This window comes from Schistocerca nitens, chromosome 9 (assembly GCF_023898315.1).
Source record: "Schistocerca nitens isolate TAMUIC-IGC-003100 chromosome 9, iqSchNite1.1, whole genome shotgun sequence".
Lineage (NCBI taxonomy): Eukaryota > Metazoa > Arthropoda > Insecta > Orthoptera > Acrididae > Schistocerca > Schistocerca nitens.
In genome coordinates, this window is record NC_064622.1 from 342,674,744 (window position 1) to 342,698,178 (window position 23,435).

General features: G+C 41.9%; 1 protein-coding gene across 3 annotated transcripts in view; it reads left to right on the forward strand.

Moving 5' to 3' along the window:
- Positions 1–23,435, forward strand: part of LOC126203207 (CUE domain-containing protein 2) — a 102,331-nt gene that overhangs the window by 39,761 nt on the left and 39,135 nt on the right. The window contains exon 6 of one of the 3 annotated variants that reach the window (XM_049937452.1): positions 12,237–12,429. The exons of the other annotated variants lie outside the window; for them this stretch is intronic. Coding sequence (XP_049793409.1) covers positions 12,237–12,395 — 159 coding nt within the window. The 3' untranslated portion in view covers positions 12,396–12,429. Of the gene's footprint in view, positions 1–12,236; positions 12,430–23,435 lie in introns of those variants that run through there. 3 annotated transcript variants of the gene reach the window in all.

Consider the following 23,435-nt stretch of genomic DNA (forward strand, 5'->3'; position numbering starts at 1 on the left):
CCCCTGGTTCCGCCTCTGCCTGTGTCACCTTGTCCTCCCATCTCTGTCCATCCCCTCCTCACCCCTTTTTTTCTGTCCATCTCCCCTGCCCCCTCTCTGTGGTGTTCATCTTCTCCACCTCCTTCAGACTCTGTCTCCTCCTCCCCCACTGTCTGCCCTTCTCCTCCCCTGTCTGCCCCTACCGCCCTTCCCCCTTCTCTCTATCCATCCCCTCCTGCCTCTCTATCTTCCTATCCATCACTCCGTCTGCACTTGATACTACTCCAACACAACACACCTGTCATGCAGGGCAGCCTACATGTCTGGGGGGTTGGAAATCCATTTCTTGCTCCTTGCATATAGGCTGTATGCAAAATGGGTTGACAAGGCAGGCTGATACTACTCCAATACAGCACGCCTGTTGTGCAGGGCAGCCTACATGTTGGAGGCTGAAAAGCCATTCCTGGATCCTGACATGTAGGCTGCCCTGCAAAGCAGATCTATCAGGCAGCCTCTCCTACACGTGTCTGTCATGTAGGGCAGCCTATACACCAGGGACTGGAAAAAACCGTGTTTCTCCCTGTACCCCCGCTCTTATTGGAGCTAGGAGGTAATAAACCACAGTGCTGATACTTGTGAGGCATGCTGTTTCTGTACCAAATCTGGTTGAAATTGATCCAAGGGTTTGGGAAGAGATTCAAGACCTTACACACATACTCTGAATATATATACACTACTGGCCATTAAAATTGCTACACCACGAAGATGATGTGCTACAGACACGAAATTTAACCGACAGGAAGAAGATGCTGTGATATGCAAATGATTAGCTTTTCAGAGCATTCACACAAGGTTGGTGCTGGTGGCGACACGTACAACATGCTGACATGAGGAAAGTTTCCAACCAATTTCTCATACACAAACAGCAGTTGATCGGCGTTGCCTGGTGAAACGTTGTGATGCCTCGTGTAAGGGGAGAAATGCGTACTATCACGTTTCCGACTTTGATAAAGATCGGATTGTAGCCTATCGCTATTGCGGTTTATTGTATCGCGACATTGCTGCTTGTGTTGGTCGATATCCAATGACTGTTAGCAGCATATGGAATCGGTGGGTTCAGGAGGGTAATACGGAACACCGTGCTCGATCCCAACGGCCTCGTATCACTAGCAGTTGAAATGACAGGCAGCTTATCCACGTGGCTGTAACGGATCGTTGCAGCCATGTCTCGATCCCTGAGTCAACAGATGGGGATGTTTGCAAGACAACAACCATCTGCACGAACAGTTCGACGACGTTTGCAGCAGCATGGACTATCATCTTGGAGACCATGGCTGTGGTTACCCTTGACGCTGCATCAGAGGCAGGAGTGCCTGCAATGATGTACTCAACGACGAACCTGGGTGCACGAATGGCAAAACGTCATTTTTTTGAATGAATCGAGGTTCTGTTTACAGCATCATGATGGTTGCATCCGTGTTTGGCGACATCGCGGTGTACGCACATTGGAAGCATGTATTCCTCATCGCCATATTGGCATATTGCCCGGCGTGATGGTATGGGGTGCCATTGATTACACGTCTCGGTCACCTCTTGTTCACATTGATGGCACTTTGAACAGTGGACGTTACATTTCAGATGTGTTACGACCCGTGGCTCTACGCTTCATTCGATCCCTGTGAAACCCTACATTTCAGCAGGATAATGCACGACTGCATGTTGCAGGTCCTGTACGGGCCTTTATGGAAACAGAAAATGTTTGACTGCCACCCTGGCCAACACATTCTCCAGATCTCTCATCAATTGAAAACGTCTGGTCAATGGTGGCTGAGCAACTGGCTCGTCACAATATGCCAGTCACTACTCTTGATGAACTGTCGTACCATGTTGAAGTGGCATGGGCAGCCATCCAAGCTCTGTTTGACTCAATGCCCAGGTGTATCAAGGCCGTTATTATGGCCAGAGGTGGTTGTTCTGAGTACTTATTTCTCAGGATCTATGCACCCAAATTGCGTGAAAATGTAATCACATGTCAGTTCTAGTAAAATATATTTGTCCATTGAATACCCGTTTATCATCTGTATTTCTTCTTGGTGTAGCAATTTTAATGGTCAGTAGTGTGTGTGTGTGTGTGTGTGTGTGTGTGTGTGTGTGTGTGTATAAAGTATTTATAAAATGACAGTTTTTAAGCTACAAACATTCAAAGTCAAATTATAAAACATGATTTAATGAGTACAATTGCATATTCATTATGGGAGCAGTTAATCCATGCGGAGTTCACCTAAATTTGACAACTATTCACCAGATCTGCTTTGCAATAATATCATTGCAACAGCCACATATACTTTAGTAATAAATACACCTGGCTTAACATACTGGTGAGATTATAAAAGTTGTATTTGGTCTTATAATTTCACGTGTCTTATAACTAGGAAGTCGACAGTTGAGTATGATTGCATTGCTTTCATGAAAATTTTTTCATCAATTGCAGAACCTTGTGTGTGTGACAAGGGAATTCCAACAAGAACCAAGCATGATGTACTTTTTAAAATGTGCTCCTGCTGATTACTGTTGGAATGCTGTGTAATTAAGAAGGCATATTTGAGCATACCAACACGCAAAATGAAGTTTCTGTGGTCAACCTTGCAGAATACTAGCAGAGAGAAAATTAGGAATGAAGACGTCAGAGGAGGAATGCAAGTGGATCTGTCAGTGACTGAGAGACTGAGTACTGCATGCGTCAAGTGGTTTCGACACATAAAGGAGTTGAAGGATAACAGCCTGACAGAACAATACTTCTGTAGAAATGCGGTGGGGGGAAAAGACCAATAGGATGACACAGAACAAGATGGCTGGATAAGATTAAAGAAGATCTGGAGACTAGAGGAGAAAACTGTGGGATATTGTCAAGACAAGAAGTATATCAAGATAGATCGAAATGGAGGCAATTTTTTTTATAAACACGCTACCCAACTCACCAGAATAATATGGAGATTTTAATGAGTACTAAAAACTATGCCCCATGAACGAACACTTAACCAAACATTGCACGAAATTGTGTAGACATGCAAAACAGATTACGAAATTCAAAAAATCTTATTATTAAATTAACAGCAGTATGACGAAAAGGATAGGTTGCTACTTATCATATAGAGGGGACACTAAGTAACAGACAGGCACAACAAAAAGACTGCTATACATTTAAGCTTTTGTTAAAAAGGATTACTTTCAAAATAGAAAACACGCTCTTTCACACGAGCACAATTCACACCTACATGATCTTTGTCTCCAGCCACTGTGGCTGGACTGTGGATTGCAACAGTGGCCAGACACATTGGTTGTGCATATGTTTTCTATTTTGGAAGAAGGCCTCTTGACCAAAGGTTTAAATGTATAACAGTATTTTCATTGTGACTGTCTGCAACTAAGTATCTCTATACTACGAGAAATAACTATCATTTTCATAGTATTGCTGTTTCATCTTGGACTGCTCATAGTTTAATGATTATATTGAAATATTTTGAAAGACAACTCTCTCTTGCTAACAACATTTTAACTATATCAGAACATAGTCTCACACCCAGTAAAATTTTACTGAAATGGACTCTGGTGCAAACGCCTTTTTTCATATATACTACAACTACATAAAGACTACTACAATAGTTTTTATAAATGAGGGAAAATTACAAAACTAACAAGAACTCAGGATGGTGTTTGTCAAATATAATGAAATATAGAACTCGTGGCATAAATTAAACAAATAAAATTCATAGTACATGCAGAGAATATGATCACATATAAAAAATGTGGAAAATAAATGTAAGTATGATGTGGTTTGAGTAATGTACTAGTTGAGTGTTATTAGTTAATCGTCCAGAGCAACAATGCAGCACATGCAGCTATGTATGATGATCCAGTAAAGCTGTCCATGAAATCACTGGAAAATTAATGTCATCATTTTTTTTTTTTTTTTTCAATACTGCTCCTGGGATGTGGAGAAGAGTACTACGAGCACCAAAATGTACTATTTAAGATTCTGTTAATCAAGAGCCAGTCACATTTCTGAGGTTAAAGTGCTACTTGGAACTATATAGAATGTGATATGTGCAATTGAACGAGTTACACCTTATGGGCAACCAGCATGAGGGTACACTCTAGAAATGCCCCAGAAAACATGCTATCAGAGTCTTAGTATTTTGAACCAAGAAAGGCATCTGAGATGGTGATGAACAGAACAGTTGTGAGAACTACGTGTATTTTTGAGTACTTACTGTAATGTGTAGGTAACTCAGCAGGTTAGTTGGCAGAATTGACTGTGACCATGTTTTAGAAATCTCTGGTTGAAATCTCATTTTATGCAAATTTTGGCTTTTCTGCATGAAGTTGTTTTATCAGTCTGCTTGAGGTTTCGCCCCCCACCCCAGGGGACTCAACTCTTTTGTGAGTATATGTTCTGCAAATGTGGGTCTCCTGCCCTTGGAGTGCTCCTTCCTTTCCTGTGCTGCATGTCTATCCTCATCCTATTCTTTCTCCCCTCCCTTGGGGACCTTATCATGTGTAGGATAAGGAAAACAAAACTTATGAAAGTATCGGAAGACTTAGGGGGATTTTGTTTGTCTTTCTCTCTTTTCTTGTTCTGACTTCTCCTATCCTTCCTCCACTTCCCAGTATCTGGGCCAACAGGCAGAGCTCTTGTGTACCCTCTGTAAAGGCCAGACCCGGGGAGGGATGATTGCCTGAGCTGTTGCCTTCCCAATTGCTGATTGGTCCCTCTGCCTTAATTCAGGATGTGTGAACAATCACCTAAGGCAGGTGTGCTCCTGTCTGTGGGGCCCCCCAGAAGGAACGAGCATGCCATTGGAGATGCTGGCAATCGTGGGGGATTCACCCATGATGGGCATTCAACACCATCAATGCAACCTCTGTATAGTAAACAGAAATGGAATGAGGCCAAAGGCATGGTGTATATTCCAGTTGCACGCTGCTACCTTGTGGTATCACACTCATCTCCTTTTCCCCACTGCATCAACTACAGTGACAACTACGCCGCTTCATATTGTGAATGCCCTGTGTACCTTGATGAGCGAACTATTCAGGGGATCCAAGTGAAAGGAAAGGTGCCCCTCAATGGTGGTTGCAAAATGTTAACTGGATTAAAGCCTTGCATACCACTATCTGGCAATTACAGTACCATCATGAGCCACGAAAGATGTGGCCACATAGACCTGTGACCTCCAGTTCAGTGCTGAAGTTGTGAAATCGCATAGAACCCGTCCCAAATTTAAAAAGGAATAATCCCACGATGACTTTTTGCCCACCTCAAGTCAGCAAACATCTGGGTCCATGTCTGACAAAATGCAAAGGTAGTAAGAGGTCGTCCGCAGCTCGTGATCTTGCGGTAGCGCTCTCGCTTCCTGCGCACGGGCTTCTGGGTTCGATTCCCAGCGGGGTCAGGGATTTTTTCTGCCTCAAGATGACTGGGTGTTGTTGTGTCATCATCATTCACCCCCATTACGGTCGGAGGAAGGCAATGGCAAACCACCTCCACTAGGACCTTGCCTAGTACAGTGGTGCGGGTCTCCCGCATCGTCCCCTATGCTCCTTGGAGTACGGGACCTCATCATCGTCATCAGTAAGAGGTCAAACAAAGATAAATGTTCTTCCCCTTCTCCAACTCTGAGATCTTCTACAGCAATGATACCTCTGTCTGATTGACTTCCATTTCACCACTGCAAATCATCAACCAATTCTCCAGCCAGTACTCAGCGGACCAACACAGGGAGGTTAATAGTACATCTGAAGAAATAATGGAACAGGATTTTCCAGCCTTAGAACCCAGTATTAGTATGCAGCCAAAATCTGGCATTTGACCACCATGGGAGTAATCACCTTTTATAAGAAACATTTCTGTTGTCTGATGCGACTGTTCTCCAATGGAACACTCGTGGCATCAGATCACACAGGGTAGACTTACAGTTGCTTTTGTGATCGCAAAGCTCAATTGTTTTATGCCTCCAAGGAATAAAACTATGTGCTCAAGACTGCTTTGACCTCTTACAGCTCCTTCCAATACGTTTCAACCTTCCTTCCGAGGAAGGCACTCCAGCCCACGGGGGAATCATAACGCTCATTCAGGATGACATCTATAGCTAGACCATATGTTGAACACCCAGGTACAAACCGATGCTGTCTGTCTTTTTCTCCCCAGTTGTACATTTTCTCTTTGTAACGTCTACATACCCCCCCCCCACCCCACCCTTCTTCCGTCATCTGATCTTACCAGGCCAGACATACTGCAGCTTACTGCTTGGCCCCGTCAACTCTTTTTGCTACTCAGCCCCAGTCCCTTTTGGGGCTCTCTGAGAACCTGCCCAAGATGCATTGTCTGGCAGATATTCTCAACCAGCTTATTCACAGTTGTGTTAATGCTGGTGAAGCCAACTTTCTTTCAGAGTCCACACATAATTTCTTGCACCTGGACCTCTCATCCTGTAATTCGGGAGGACGACGATTCAATCCCGCGTCCGGCCATCCTGATTTAGGTTTTCCGTGATTTCCCTAAATCACTCCAGGCAAATGCCGGAATGGTGCCTTTGAAAGGGCACGGCCGACTTCCTTCCCTAATCCAATGAGACCGATGACCTCGCTGTCTGGTCTCCTTCCCCAAACCAACCAATCTCATCCTGTAACACACAGCTTACCCACCATCTAGAGTGGTCCGCCGTCATCTGTGGAGAAGACCACCTGGCAGCTTTCTAAAGCTGACTGGAGTTTCTACTCTTTACTGGCAACATTTGATGAACAACATTTCCACAGCAGTGATGATCAGGCAGAGTACCTTACAAATGTTATCTGTACTGCCACAAAATGTCCCATACCCCGAACGTCCTCCGTACCACGACATGTCCCAGCACCCTGGTGGACTGAGGAATGCAGCGACCCAGTCTGTGCATGGGGTTGTGCTCTCCGTGTCTTTGAATGCCATCCCACAAAGGAGAACTATTCATTATAAACAGTCGCACTCAAATTGTCATCGCATATCAGAGACAGCGAAAAAGCTAGTTGGATTTCTTTTACTCATTTTACTCCCATTTCTGTTGTTTGGGCTAACATATGAGATTTCTGGAAACAAGGTACATCTCCTGATTCCTGGCCTGGCTGTTGCAGATAACATCAATGTGCACCCTATTGATATTTCCAACATCCTAGGTTGATAGTTTGCAGAGATCTTGAATCCTGCCCATTACCATCCTACCTCGGAAATGAACGGCAGAAGCTTGGGAGATATCTTTTCCCCTCTCAGAATCACAAATGCTACAATACCATTTTTACTACAAGGGAGCTCAAACATGGTCTCACCTCACCACAATCCGCCAATCCAGGGCCAGACAATATTCACATTCAGATATTGCAGCACCTATCTCTTGACAGCAAGCACTTCCTCCTTTGTACATATAACTGCATCTGGACTGACAGCATGTTTCCCAGATGTTGGGGTGAAGCCACTGTAATCCCCTTACTCAAGCCTGCTAATGACAAACATCGTCTATCCACCTGCCATCCAATTTCTCTCAGCAGCAGTGTCAACTAGATGATGGAACGCATGGTCAGTGGTCAGCTGGTATGGTGGCTTAAGTCTTGGAATTTGCTGACAAATGCACAATGTGGATTTCATAGTCAGTGCTCTGCAGTTGATCATCTTGCCACGCCATCAGTCCATATTAAAAACAATTTTCTGTGGAAATGCAAGACCATAGCTGTAGATTCAGAGAAGGCTTACGATATCTGCTGGAGGACAGGCATCCTCCACACAATGCACATGTGATGCTTCTGAAGCCGCTAGCCCGATTTTAGTTGGGAGTTTTTGAAGGACTGAGTTCTGAAGTTATCTGAGGGTTTGGCTTTGTCAGACAGTTTTATTCAGGTGAATGGGGTACGTCAGGGTTCTGTGCCGAGTGTAGCCCTATTTGCCATAGCAGTTGACCCTACTGTGGACTGTCCCCTGCCAGGCATCTCAGGCTATCGTTTTGTGTGTGACTATGTGATCTACTGCAGCTCTCAACACGATGCCTCAACTGTCTTTGCTTGAGGAGCATCAACTATGGCTTTCAGTTTTCCACTGAAAACACTGACTGTCTGAACTTCCAGTGGCGTACAAAATTTCTTCCATCGTCCTTGCTTCTCAGTCCTGTTGCCTTTCTGTTTTTCAAAACCATGAAATCCTTGGGCCTCATGCTCGATAGGAAACTCTGTTGGTCCTCCCATGTATCTTATCTGGCAACATGCGGTATCTGATTTCTAAATATCCTGTGTTTTTTAAATGAGACTTCATGGGGAGTGGTTTGTAAAATCCTCTTCCACTTATACCAACAACTGTGTATTTTACTCTGTCTGAAAACAATACACCATTGAGACATATGTTTGGCCACTGGAGCTTTCTATACTAGCCCACTTATGAGCCTCTATGTAGATGCTGTCAAACTCCCACTGTCATACCGGCATGATGTTCTGCTCAGTAGATACATGTGCTGTCTGTCCTCTGTGCCCAACCATCCATCCTATGCGTCCTTTTTTGGTGACTCCCTTGGCCACCAGTAAAAGGTAAAGACAACTTCTTTGTTGCCTTCAGGAGTTCACTTTCGTATACCACTTCGAAGATGTAACTTTACCTTATTTGCTACGTTCCCAATGAGAGAGTCCTTCACTGCCTTTACTTCGTGCAGAGTCCACGTTCATGTTGTTTTAGTTCCCTTCCCAAGGACTGTACTCTAGATTTGATCTACTGCTGTAAGTTTCTCAAATGTTGCATACAAGTTGGAGACAGCACTTACGTGTATCTTGATGGCTATAAGACCAGTCATGGTGTTGGATGCGCCTTTCTCATTGGCAACAATCATTTTAGATACTAGCTTCTGGAACAGTGCTCGATTTTTTACTGCAGAGCTTTCCACCTTCTATCAGGCCAACCAGTACATCTGATGACACAGGCTTCTCAATTTTTGTATTATGTTCTGATTTACTTAGTGTCTCCAGAGCATCTGTATGGCTGCACATACCACTCCTTAGTAGAATGAATCCATGAATGCCTCCACTTGCTGATTGATGATGGAGCCAATGCGACTTTCATGCAGGTCCCTGGTCACATCAGAGTGTTGGGGAATTAAGCTGTCAAGGCTGCTGTTAAACTGCTTAGGCCTTTTAGCTGTTCTGTCGCTTCAGATGATTTCTGTGTTGCTGCAAATACATACACTGTGTTGCTCTGGAATAAACATTGGGTTTCTCTAAATGGGAACAAACTCCAGGAAATTAACCCTCAAGCGGGTGTGCCTGTGTATAAAGAGCGCCAACAAAAAATAAAATGATTTTGCACTGTTCTATTTTTGTTTGACAACTGCAGATCCGTACCTATTCCTTCTTTATTGCTTCGGGTAACACAATGATAATTTGTGTTGTCATATGTCCAAGTGGGCAGCAGTAATATAAAATACAAAGCGAGCTAGGCATAAAAAATTTACAATCCATGGGGGGGGGGGGGGGGGGGGGGAAGGTCCCTGATTATGAGCTAGCAGTCTAATTCCACATTGAGGCAGTTGTCTATGAGATAAATAGTGATCGAATAAGCAGCTGGATGGGATCTGATGCCACTGCACTGCTTAATGCTTTGATTGGGTCATTACTGTCTCTGTAACACCTGTCTTTGGCAACAGGGTGTTGTACTGAAAATTTGTTTCATTATTGTTTAATAAAACAGTGGTGTGGCTCATATTATGTAAGTCTGTTTTCTTGTTGTTTAAATAAACTAAGATTAAACTGTGATTTTGATCATACATGACTCACCTTGCCAACATAAATGAAGCTAGTCTATACATGTATACAAAGTGCTCTGTGCGCCTGCTCGCATTACGAAAAACGGCGCGATCGCTCGAAGGTTAAATACCTCTCATTTGCTAGGACAATTTCCTCTTGGCCTTCTCATTGCAAGGAGATATTTTTAGCTTGGCTGCATATTGGGCACTTTCGTTTCAGTGTTAAGTGGAGACCCTGCACCACTCTGTGCTTACTGCAATTGACAGTGTGCTATTTTTTGATTCAATGCTGCAGAGCATAAATTTTAATGTATGTTTGTCATCTGAATTGTCATACATTTTAGCTGAGACAACACGAGCTGTAGATCGCATTTTACTTTTTACTCATCTTAGTAATACAGTGAAGGAAATTTAATTTTCAATCATTTGAGCATCCTCCTCCAAGGGGAAGTGATTGTTTTTAGCTACCCCTATACTCCAGTCGATTAGGCTCTTAGTAGTTGTTGACTTGAACTTCATTCTGTAATTGACCATTTTAAATTACTACACAGGCTCTTTTGACCTCAGTTGTTTTGTGCCCTAAAGCAACAAGGATCAAACAATAAATGCATGGGGTTTGTGGATGATTGATTTAGCTCTCTCAGATCATGGTGTGGAAGAAATTTGTGCCCAGATCACTAGTCTCCAAAACAATCTCCTTGAAAATAGGGTTACAAGCATCCTTCGAGAAAACTGAGAGTATAGCCATGAAACACCTGTGTGTAGGCAAAAACTTTATAAACAATCGAAAAATTAACAAAGTTTTACTATTTAAATAATTTGGAGAAATCTTTAAGCATAATATAAAACCAACAAAATGAAAAAACCTCAAAGCTGGCCAACACATAATGAAAACTGCTTGTCAATGGACACTAAAATGTTGTACTATAAAACTGTAACTCTCCTGGAAGTCAATTATACTTTCAAAGCCCTCTTCAAAAATAAAAATTAAAAAAGTATTGATCAGCTCCACAAAACTGAAAGAAGAATCATCAGAACTTGCCTAAATAAAAAATACCATGCAAAAGGAGTCCAGAAAAACTTCTCCACTCATACTGTTTATCAGGGGATTGACGCCATCATCGGCATAACGAAGAAAAAAAAAACTCTCACTTCTTTCATATCTTGTTGTGGATGCAAGGAAACAGCATTTTTCAACAAGTTGTGATAAAAAATCTTAGAAAGAAGTCAGAAGGTCAAAGGATCCAAGAAATTCAGCAAGATCTTATAGCAGTTGGACTCCAGATAACAACTGCAGAGAACTAAGATAAAATGATTACTCTTCTCAAGAATCATAAAATTTCAGCAGGAGTTACACATAGAAGGCCTACAGAGGTTTTAGATGACCTGGTAAAATTATGATTGGAAAGAATGAAATGGTATTGGGCAGATTACGAAAACCAAACAGTACAAGTTTCAAAGAAAATCTGAATGTGGTATGACTCAAGTTGTCCAATGTGACCAATAAAGTTAATAATAATAATAGTAATAATAATAATAATAATAATAATCTATATAAAACACAAAATCAACTTGTAAAAGAGATCATAGGTTTTAGGCCCTGCAATGTGACACATCGCAGCACCCTAAGAAACCACTTCAGACTGATATTCCACTTTGTTTGAGATGATGTTATAAGCAAATTAAGCATGCCTCTCTCTCTCCTCTATTATGAGAACAAAAATTCCAACGATAGCATGCTAACACATGTTCTGTCTTTTCCCTACCAGGATCTGCAACCAAATTAGATGTATAGTCAACTGTGAAGGGTGGCATAGGTAATGTTATTAGCAGTACAGAACTTTCTGGCTGTCCCCTGTAATTCTTTATTTCTATGTTACATGGAATATTCTGACATGGAGGTACATTTTTGGCTTCAAATAAGCAGTTAGGGTTTATGTTGTGCACCTAAGTTGAGTACAACACAGACCCTAGCTTACAGCTGGTAACGAGATGTAAGACTGTAATAATTGATTTTTTCACACTGTTGATGGATAGTCATTGCAAATTCAAATGCTTCAAATGATGGTATTTAAAATGATGTACGCTATAATAATTACAATTTTTATCATCAAACACCAACATAGAAACAAAGTAATGGTTTCTCATATCATTGTTAATTGTTCTTCCTGTGCCTCGTTGAAGTAAGGGGTCACTTGTCATAGCTACCCCGTATTGCTCGTTGAACAGCAGCTTTTGCGGCCACAGTTTTTAAGGCTACCATTAATTTTATCATACTGCCACTGGAACTGACTTATGATTTATACTGAATACACCATCGCATCTATGATGTGGAAATTGCCCACATATTATTGTGTTTAATGGATGTGCTCATTGTTCTATTAAACTAAACTCTGCCCCAAAAGAACATGGAGGCCCAACGATACTGACCAGCTGTCATGTCATCCTCAGCCCACAGGTGTCACTGGATGCAGATATGGAGGGGCATGTGGTCAGCACACCGCTCTCCAGGCCATATGTCACTTCACGAGACCAGAGCTGCTACTTCTGAGTCGAGTAGCCCCTCAGTTTTCCTCAGATGGGCTGAGTGCACCCCACAATGTCCTATAAGGAATAACGATAATGTCAGCTGTAGTATGTAGTGGAGAAAGCCTTGATGTTAGTCATTCAGATGTAAACTCTAGAAAGTTTTAGTATCTTTGTGCAGATAATATTCAAGTATTATTAATTATTCTGTATGTCTTCAACATTAAATGACCTGTTGCATTTCATTTGCATTGATTATGAACAGGATTTAAACTGTTTCAGTTTCAATAAACTATGTGATAAATCTTCAGAAGTATAACTGAAACTTAATTGCTGTCCGCATTTAATTATTACTATTCTAGAATGTAGGGAAAAGATTTAAAAATATGAAAAAGATGAGAACAGCATCATTGGAAATGGAATAAGACTCGCATAAGATAAGTCAAGAACCTTAGCATTAAATAAAGCAAACAGCACTAACTTGTCTGCCGAACTAGCTCCAGTACATTTCAGTGATTTGAGGCTCTATGACTGTTTTGATGAGGACATTATGCAATTAAGAACAATCTGTGCCAATGAAAAGTGATCAAAATGCAAGCTAGTGCAGAGAGCTCTGTAAGGATATTTTTGCTATAGTAATTGTGTAGAAATTATGAGAATGTTGGAAGTAAGTCTTGATAATGATGCTGGTAAATGACTTACATACACAATGAAGAATATTGTACGATGTAAGCAATACAAAATAAGAATTTAATTTAAGAAAGTGTCGTTTCATGGTATATCTTGCTTGCACTGGCTGAAACCATGTTGGCTGTGGTAGAAAACAGATCATGTGCAAAATTTGTTGTTTGTAACTGATTTACCGAAAAGAAATAATCAGGATTCATCAGAGGCTCAATCAGTGACATAGGAAGTGGCAACACAGTCCCTCTTTTGTGTGCAGTCAACATACTGTTTTCAGAATCATTTAGAGACAGAATAGCTCCTCATCTGGAGAAAAGTGACGAAAGTCATCGGTAATGATCTTCCAATGAATATGTTGTGTAGACATCTTCCTTACGCAGTTTAGGCAAACAGAAGGAAAAATCCTTACAGTGCGAGCAGGACTCGCCTTCTGAGGGTTCCGTGCATACCTATGTATGTATATGGATGATGATGATTATGATGATGATGATTTTTTGTGACTCAATGCTAGTCTTTCTACGCAATGCCACTTCAACAACTTGTGTGTACCTAACTTAACGCCCATTACCCAAGGGGAAAAAAGGGACGTACAGTTCAATGTGGAATCTGTACCACATGCTGTTTCTGGTGACTCCTCACATCATGTAAAGCCTAGGTTGAAACAAGGACTGAAAAATCTGTGATCAGACCAAGATAGATCTCGCAACCTCTCTGTTTCCAGGCTCACGCCTTCCCACTTGACCATTGTGCCCTCAATGCGTATATGTAGTTGCATCTATAGATTTTGACATGCCCTCAATGCATATATGTAGTTGCATCTATAGAATTTGATGAGAGAGTTTGCAAGTATCAAAATGTGTGGCATATATGGCCGTATCTTTTGACTACATTGACTCAGAAGCTTAAATGTTTGGCATCACCAAGGGACAGTAGGCCTAGTACATTACACAAATTTGAACTCGATACCTTTTATACCCATTCCTGTGAAAGGAGGTTTTAACATCTGTACAGACAGACGGACATATGGACAATAAATTATTAAAAAAATTATGCGCTATAATTACAAATTAATAATTTTTGGATTTTTTTCCTTTACTTGTACTATGAACCATGGACCTTGCCGTTGGTGGGGAGGCTCGCGTGCCTCAGCGATACAGATGGCCGTACCGTAGGTGCAACCACAACGGAGGGGTATCTGTTGAGAGGCCAGACAAACGTGTGGTTCCTGAAGAGGGGCAGCAGCCTTTTCAGTAGTTGCAGGGGCAACTGTCTGGATGATTGACTGATCTGGCCTTGTAACACTAACCAAAACGCCCTTGCTGTGCTGGTACTGCGAACGGCTGAAAGGAAGGGGAAACTACAGCTGTAATTTTTCCCAAGGGCATGCAGCTTTACTGTATGGTTAAATGATGATGGCATCCTCTTGGGTAAAATATTCCGGAGGTAAAATAGTCCCCCATTCGGATCTCCGGGCGGGGACTAATCAAGAGGACGTCATTATCAGGACAAAGAAAAATGGCGATCTACGGATCGGAGCGTGGAATGTCAGATCCCTTAATTGGGCAGGTAGGTTAGAAAATTTAAAAAGGGAAATGGATAGGTTAAAGTTAGATATAGTGGGAATTAGTGAAGTTCGGTGGCAGGAGGAACAAGACTTTTGGTCAGGTGAATACAGGGTTATAAATGCAAAATCAAATAGGGGTAATGCAGGAGTAGATTTAATAATGAATAGGAAAATAGGAATGCGGGTAAGCTACTACTAACAGCATAGTGAACGCATTATTGTGGCCAGGATAGACACGAAGCCCATGCCTACTACAGTAGTACAAGTTTATATGCCAACTAGCTCTGCAGATGATGAAGAAATTGATGAAATGTATGATGAGATAAAAGAAATTATTCAGGTAGTGAAGGGAGATGAAAATTTAATAGTCATGGGTGACTGAAATTCGAGAGTAGGAAAAGGGAGAGAAGGGAACATAGTGGGTGAATATGGATTGGGGGAGAGAAATGAAAGAGGAAGCCGTCTGGTAGAATTTTGTGCAGAGCATAACTTAATCATAGCTAACACTTGGTTCAAGAATCATAAAAGAAGGTTGTATACTTGGAAGAATCCTGGAGATACCAGAAGGTATCAGATAGATTATATAATGGTAAGACAGAGATTTAGGAACCAGGTTTTAAATTGTAAGACATTTCCAGGGGCAGATGTGGACTCTGACCACAATCTATTGGTTATGAACTGTAGATTAAAACTGAAGAAACTGCAAAAAGGTGGGAATTTAAGAAGATGGGACCTGGATAAACTGACTAAACCAGAGGTTGTACAGAGTTTCAGGGAGAGCATAAGGCAACAGTTGACAGGAATGGGGGAAAGAAATACAGTAGAAGAGGAATGTGTAGCTCTGAGGGATGAAGTAGTGAAGGCAGCAGAGGATCAAGTAGGTAAAAAGACAAGGGCTAGTAGAAATGCTTAGGTAACAGAAGAAATATTGAATTTAATTGATGAAAGGAGAAAATATAAAAACACAGTAAATGATGCAGGCAAAAAGGAATACAAACGTCTCAAAAATGAGATCGACAGAAAGTGCAAAATGGCTAAGCAGGGATGGCTTGAGGACAAATGTAAGGATGGAGAGGCTTATCTCACTAGGGGTAAGATAGATACTGCCTACAGGAAAATTAAAGAGACCTTTGGAGAAAAGAGAGCCACTTGTATGAATATCAAGAGTGTTGATGGAAACCCAGTTCTAAGCATAGAAGGGAAAGCAGAAAGGTGGAAGGAGTATATAGAGGGTCTATAGAAGGGCAATGTACTTGAGGACAATATTATCGAAACGGAAGAGGATGTTGATGAAGATGAAATGGGAGATACGATACTGCGTGAAGAGTTTGACAGAGCACTGAAAGACCTGAGTCGAAACAAGGCCCCGGGAGTAGACAACATTCCATTGGAACTACTGACGGCCTTGGGAGAGCCAGTCCTGACAAAACTCTACCATCTGGTTAGCAAGATGTATGAGACAGGGAAAATACCCTCAGGCTTCAAGAAGAATATAATAATTGCAATCCCAAAGAAAGCAGGTGTTGACAGATGTGAAAATTACCGAACTATCAGTTTAATAAGTCACAGATGCAAAATACTAACGCGAATTCTTTACAGACGAATGGAGAAACTGAAAGAAGCCGACCTCGGCGAACATCAGTTTGGATTCCGCAGAAATATTGGAACACATGAGGCAATACTGACCCTACGACTAATCTTAGAAAATAGATTAAGGAAAGGCAAACCTACATTTCTAGCATTTGTAGACTTAGAGAAAGCTTTTGACAATGTTGACTGGAATACTCTCTTTCAAATTCTAAAGGTGGCAGGGGTAAAATACAGGGAGCGAAAGGCTATTTACAATTTGTACAGAAACCAGATGGCAGTTATATGAGTCGAGGGGTATGAAAGGGAAGCAGTGGTTGGGAAGGGAGTGAGACAGGGTTGTAGCCTCTCCCTGATGTTATTCAATCTGTATATTGAGCAAGCAGTAAAGGAAACAAAAGAAAAATTCGGAATAGGTATTAAAGTCCATGGAGAAGAAATAAAAACATTGAGGTTCGCCGATGACATTGTAATTCTGTCAGAGACGGCAAAGGACTGGGAAGAGCAGTTGAACGGAATGGACAGTGTCTTGAAAGGAGGATATAAGATGAACATCAACGAAAGCAAAACAAGGATAATGGAATGTAGTCGAATTAAGTCGGGTGATGCTGAGGGAATTAGATTAGGAAATGAGACTCTTAAAGTAGTAAAGGAGTTTTGCTATTTGGGGAGCAAAATAACTGATGATGGTCGAAGTAGTGAGGATATAAAATGTAGACTGGCAATGGCAAGGAAAGTGTTTCTGAAGAAGAGAAATTTGTTAACATCGAGTATAGATTTAAGTGTCAGGGAGTCGTTTCTGAAAGTATTTGTATGGAGTGTAGCCATGTATGGAAGTGAAACATGGACAATAAATAGTTTGGACAAGAAGAGAATAGAAGCTTTTGAAATGTGGTGCTACAGAAGAATGCTGAAGATTAGATGGGTACATCACATAACTAATGAGGGGGTATTGAATAGAATTGGGGAGAAGAGAAGTTTGTGGCACAACTTAACAAGAAGTAGGGACCAGTTGGTAGGACATGTTCTGAGGCATCAAGGGATCACCAATTTAGCATTGGAGGGCAGCGTGGAGGGTAAAAATCGTAGAGGGAGGCCAAGAGATGAATACACTAAGCAGATTCAGAAGTATGTAGGTTGCAGTAAGTACTGGGAGATGAAGAAGCTTGCACAGGATAGAGTAGCATGGAGAGCTGCATCAAACCAGTCTCAGGACTGAAGACAACAACAACAACGTACGATAAAATCTTGCATCCTGTAAAATTTCATGTCTCTATACCATGAGGAAGTCCTCTATAGTTTTTGATAAGTCAGTCTGCCGATAACAAAAAATGTGACATAAACGATCATATCTTTTAATGCATTGACTCAGAAGCTTTAATTTTTCCACCACCGAGGGACCATAGACCTTTGTACCTGGTCTAAATTTCAACTGGATATCTATGCCCATTTTCATGAAAGAAGGGGTATTACAGAAAGACAACAAAGTGATCGTATAAGTGTTCTGTTTTTACCAAGTGAGGTATAGAACCCTAAAAGTGAATTTGAATGGCCAGCTATGAATTTGTCTTTGGCCTTTAACAATGCTACCCCTGTGCTTGACTGGTGAAAATAATCCAAAAAGAAATGAGATGGTAAATACAGTCTAACTATAAGCAGTGAAATGGTTTGTGTTACAATGGCAGAAATGTAACTGTGCATTGCAGACTGTTGGATACCTTTGAGTTATCAGAAAACTGTGAAGACAATAAGTAAGAAGGAAAGCTGTAGGATTGGATTGCAGAAGGTGCTGGAGCTTTAGCATGCATGTATTTATTGCTTGATAATTTGGAATGTGGAACAACCATTGCACTCTTTCTTAGAACTTAATCCAATAAAATAGGTACTGTATAAGTTCAGCTCCTATATTCCTTCAAGTGCCTCTTTGGGCATGAACGACCCAACAGTGAATGAATGATTCTCTCATTTTCTGTTATAACTTTTTATTTCTCACAGATACTGATATTAATTTAAGTTATAAGCAATGGAACAGTTGTAACAGATTTCATAATTCTGTACATTCTTTGCCTGGACTTCAATAATAATTAAAAAAAAAATTGCAAATGGGAATATATTGACTTAGCCAGCTGTCCAAAATAGAACCTAATAAAACTATGAAAATAGTATGCTATGTGACTGTTTTCCCATTTGTAAATTGTGGGATAGAACTGTCAGACTATGCTGATGATGCGCGCTTGAACAGAATACTGCTGCTGCTCTTTGGCTGATACATGGTCTGGGGTACAGTGAGACCATATTGCTACTCAGCATGTAAAAGTGTTGAGTTGCAAACAGGCACAGTGAAAAAGACTGCTAAAATATTTAAGGTTTCAGATGAAGCCCTCCTTCTGCAATAAAAAAAATGCAAAAGTATAATTTGCGCACACAAGGTGACTGTTTCAGAGCCCAAGAGGCCGAATGTGACTGCATCATAATGGAGCAGCAGTCAGGGATGGATGGGGGAGGTAAACAGGAGCCACGGGTTTCAGACGGGGAGGGATAGCAGGTGTGGGTGGGTAAGAATGCTAGTGCTGCCTGGTATAAAATGCAAGGACTTGGTGGGGACAGGATAAGGCTGGTAATTTGCAGCAGTTTGAAGGCTGTTGGGAGGTAGGTGAGAAGTAGAGGAGGATAAATTACTTATAGGTGTTTTGGCAGGATAGATGACGTGTAGTATTAGAGTGGGGGCAGGGAAGGGGATAGGTAAGTGGGCGACAGAGACTAGTCAATATTTAGACAACAATGGTTACAGGAATGAAGGATACATTGTAGGGAGAGTTCCAAACTGTGCAATTCAGAAAGGCTGGTGTTAGTAGAAAGAATCTAGGTGGCGTGGGCTATGAAGCAGTCATTAAAGTGAGGTACGTCATGTTGGGTAACATGTTCAGCAACTGGATGGTCCAGCTGTCTCTTGCCCACAGTTTGACAGGGCCCACTCTTGTTCGTGAACAGCTTGTTAGTTGTCATGCCCATGTAGAAAGCAGCAAAGTTGTTGCAGCTTAGTTGGTAGATCACATGCCTGCAGCTTAGTTGGTAGTCACATGGCTGCTTTGACAGTGGCGTTTCCCTTCAGGGGTAGCTGATGCCTGTGACAGCACAGGAGTTGGTGGTAGTAGTGAGAGAATGTATGGGACAGGTCCCACATCTCAGTCTCTTGCAGGGATACAAGCAATACGGCAAGGGGTGGGGTAGGGACAGTCAAGGATACTGCATAGGTTCGGTGGGTGGTGGAATTCCACAGTGTGGGAGTTGGGGAGGATAGTGGGCAGGATATTCCGCACTTTTGGACACGATGACAGGTAGTTGGAACACTGACAGAGAATCTAATTCAGTTACCCCAGTCCTGGATGCCTCAGTATCACCCAGTCTTGTAGCTACTGTTAAATAAATTCATCCATCACTGGTTGCAGGTGATGTGGTATATAGTACAGTTTATGTTACGCCGGCAATCATTCTCTGTTGGGATTTATGCTGTGTCTCTAGGGCTGCTGTCAGTGACCCATGGGTATTAATCAAATCATCATATTCTAAAAATAACTATTCCATTGCTATCTTCTCTGCTTTTTCCAAGTGCACTACCTTCTCCTGCAATGCAGCTACAATGCTGGTTTGCTTAAGCTTATGTTCAGAATTTAATTTACCTAAATTGTCTCCCAACTAAATCTTCAAATTGGTGACCATCAATCCCTTGGGTAACTCCACATTTGTGGTCCTGAACGTATCTATGCTGATGGACACTACCTACTCACCCTCTAAATTCCATACTTATAGAACACTCTCGAGTATTACACACTGTGCTTTATCTGATTTCTCATTTTCCTTTTTCAGCTCCACTGTACAAAAAATGTAAATTTGTAAACGCACCCACAATTGTTTCCATGTATCTTGCAGTATTTTGTCTTGTAATTTGATCTAATGGACCATACTCACAGTTTAGGTGGCTTCCCCAACATCAGGGGCATACCTTGCAGCAGTATTCCTGGCAGTAGTACCTAACCAAACTGATTTACCTTCCAGCTCTTCTATGCACCATGCTAGATCGATGTTACCATGCTATTTAATCAAGGAATCTAACCCCAAGATTGTACAGTAACTGTTGCCTATATGAGGCAGAAATTCTATACAAACCCAAACACTTTTTGTGCCAACCTGAAAACTCAAAATCAGTGAACCCCGTGAGCACATATCATTTCCACCTACACTCGATGTGTATTGTGTTGGGTCCAACCTCCTGTTCTCCCTTTGGTCCACTCTTGCCACAGACATTTGTAAAGCCGAGTCCAATATAAACTTATGCTTCTTTTCATTTACTAAGCAAAATTATGCCACTGCAAAAGTTTTGACATTTGCATGTACTGGGAGTAACATAGCACCTCTGGAGCCCCCATTGTTATTTTAATTTGAGGTACCATTCTCAGCCCACGTTAGATTTTTGTCTGCAGTCCCATTCTAGATGCCCTGTTTGCCCACATTTCTTACTTTATGTTTCATGGCGTTCACATCATAAGTGGCCTGTTCACCCACACCTGAAAATTCTACATCAGTTGTGAATTTGGGTCACTGCGCCTATTTCCTCTAATGCTTTGTGGCTTCAGTTAAGTTTTAAGGAACTCTGTCTGTACCTTTCTTGATGCATCAGATGGCAATCCCTGCAAAAATATATCTTGCCCTTTGTTTTGTCTCTTGCAGAAGGACCCTGTTGATGTCATCATTTTCTGTTAGCTCATATGTGTTGACATTTAGCTTCCTAAACCTCTCCACAAAATTTTCGGTGGTCTCTCCCTGTTTTTATGACATGTTCATTGTAATACCTGCAGCTGTTTTTTCTTCTTCACCACTGCAGTAAGCGCGCCTTCAGAATTTCAGATGTTGGTACATTCCTTTGTAGAAGCAGTTGCTGTGCCTAGTGTCCCAGCATTATAGCTGTCAACAAATTTTCCATTGATGCTAACAAGACCTGCCTTATCTGAAAAAGGAGAGACTAGGTTAGTGGTACTTGCATTTTGGTTGGTTACTGACGTACTGAGACGATTCTCTCTCAATGCAGCCAATTGCGTGGACAGTCCCATATTGTGTGCCTGCATTTGCACTGTCTGAATCACCTCTGCAGTGGTATCTTCCCAACTCGTACTTCGAATACTAGCCGCAGTTATTCCCTGGCATATGTTCAGACCCCACCTATTCATACAATGTTTATGTAACCCTGTCAAATGCAAAACAGTTCATTTTCACTCAACACGCTGAAGGGTTGTCGCAGATAGTTGGTTCAAAAAATGGTTCAAATGGCTCTGAGCACTATGGGACTTAACATCTATGGTCATCAGTCCCCTAGAACTTAGAACTACTTAAACCTAACTAACCTAAGGACATCACACACATCCATGCCCGAGGCAGGATTCGAACCTGCGACTGTAGCAGTCGCGCGGCTCCGGACTGAGCACCTTGAACCGCTAGACCACTGCGGCCGGCAGGGATAGTTGGTCCAAGATGTCACTTGTAGGTACTGGCTCTTCTGATACCACTGCTGCAGCCGACTGACATGACTTGCAGTATGGCTACTACTTACTCCAAAGTGGCTTTTGTGGAATGCTGTAGGATGGGATCTTCAGTACCACAATTAGTGCAGACTCAAAAATCCTTACTCAACAACAGTGTTATTTGTTATTTAGTGCTTCCATAGAGGAGGTTGATGGGTGCAGCTGAAAACCCAGCCATAGCTATCACACTATGAGTATACTGAGGCAGCAGCTGGTGTCAGTGGCACCCTTGCCGATTCAAGTCGTCGGCTCCATAAATGTGTGGTATCAACAGAATACTGCTACAGCTGAGCTGGTAGCATATACAGTCTCTCTGGCTGGGGATCTTACGGTAGGAGGTAGATTCCCATCATGTAGTAGACTGTGCAAATGTTGTGTTGTGCTACAGCATGTGACAATCTTGTCCACCGCTGACTGTAGAACACTGCATTGCAGAGTCCTGTGCCAGTATTGTTGTAGCTCCTAGCTGCAGAAGTATGTCAGTGGTGGGCCCACATACCCCTTGAATGGTTTCTGTAGCGTGCTTGAGGCTTATGCTGCAACTTTCTCTTGATCTCCTCTGCATTGACAAAATAAAGATAACTCTTTCTTCAGCTGTCTGTCAATAACAGGGAGGAACAGAGGAAACACATGTTTGTAAACCACTAGCACTCGACAACAAGTGGAGGTTTTGATGTGTAGTGATCATTGGGGGGGGGGGGGGGGGGGAGTTCATACAATGCAATATCAGTTGCTTCGAGGCATTGGAGCGTAGAGCATCATGTGTTTGGAGTTGAGAAGCTCTTTAGAAACAATGATTCTGTGGTCGCGGTTCAACATCTTTTACCATTAAAAGATGTTTCCATTCAAATGCATCTAGATGCTGTCCCAGATCAAACCATTATACATGGATGAGTTGCGGCATTTAGAAGTGCTGAATCTGTAGAGAAAAAGAAACTACCTGGCCTTCACAAACTCTGGAAAACATAGACAGAGTGAGGGCGGCAGTTCTTGCCAGTTCAAAATGATCCACTTGGCAACAGGCTGCATCGCTGGGTATGTCACCTCATTTGATTCATTGCATTTTACATGGTGATCTCAAATTTCACCTGTACAAAATATTGATTGTCCAGCAGCTAAGTGAAGTGGATTTTGTGCAGTGCAGAGAATTTTGTGGTGTAATGGATGCTAATCTTACAGAAGATGCAGAGTTTCCAGTATTTGTGAGTACTTGGTGTCAGGGAACCCGCAAGAACTACATGAAAAACCTCTCCACAGTTCAAAAATAACAGTGTGCTGCAGTTTCTCTGAGATAGGGATTGGTGGATGTTACTTTTTTGAAGAGGGAGGAACTGCAGACACTGTGAATCAGCACATTACATTCAAATTTTAGCATAACAATACTTGAAAGGCATCAAGTGAACTGAGAGAAATGTAGTTCCAACTGCATAGTGCCACAGCTCATACAGCAAGAGCAGCCATGAAAGTAGTTCAACAAATATTCTGAGAACATGTCATTTCATGATATGTGATGTTCCTCATCCCTCATGCTCACCCCATCTATCAATCTGGGACTTCTTTCTGTGGAGCTACTTGGATCAAGAGTGTACGTGAACAAGCCCCACACAGTCGATGACCTCATGAACAAGCTTCACACAGTTGATGACATTAAGGTTTCCATTCATCATAAAATTGAAGCTGTGCTGAATAAAATGTTGTTGAGAGGCCTGTGTA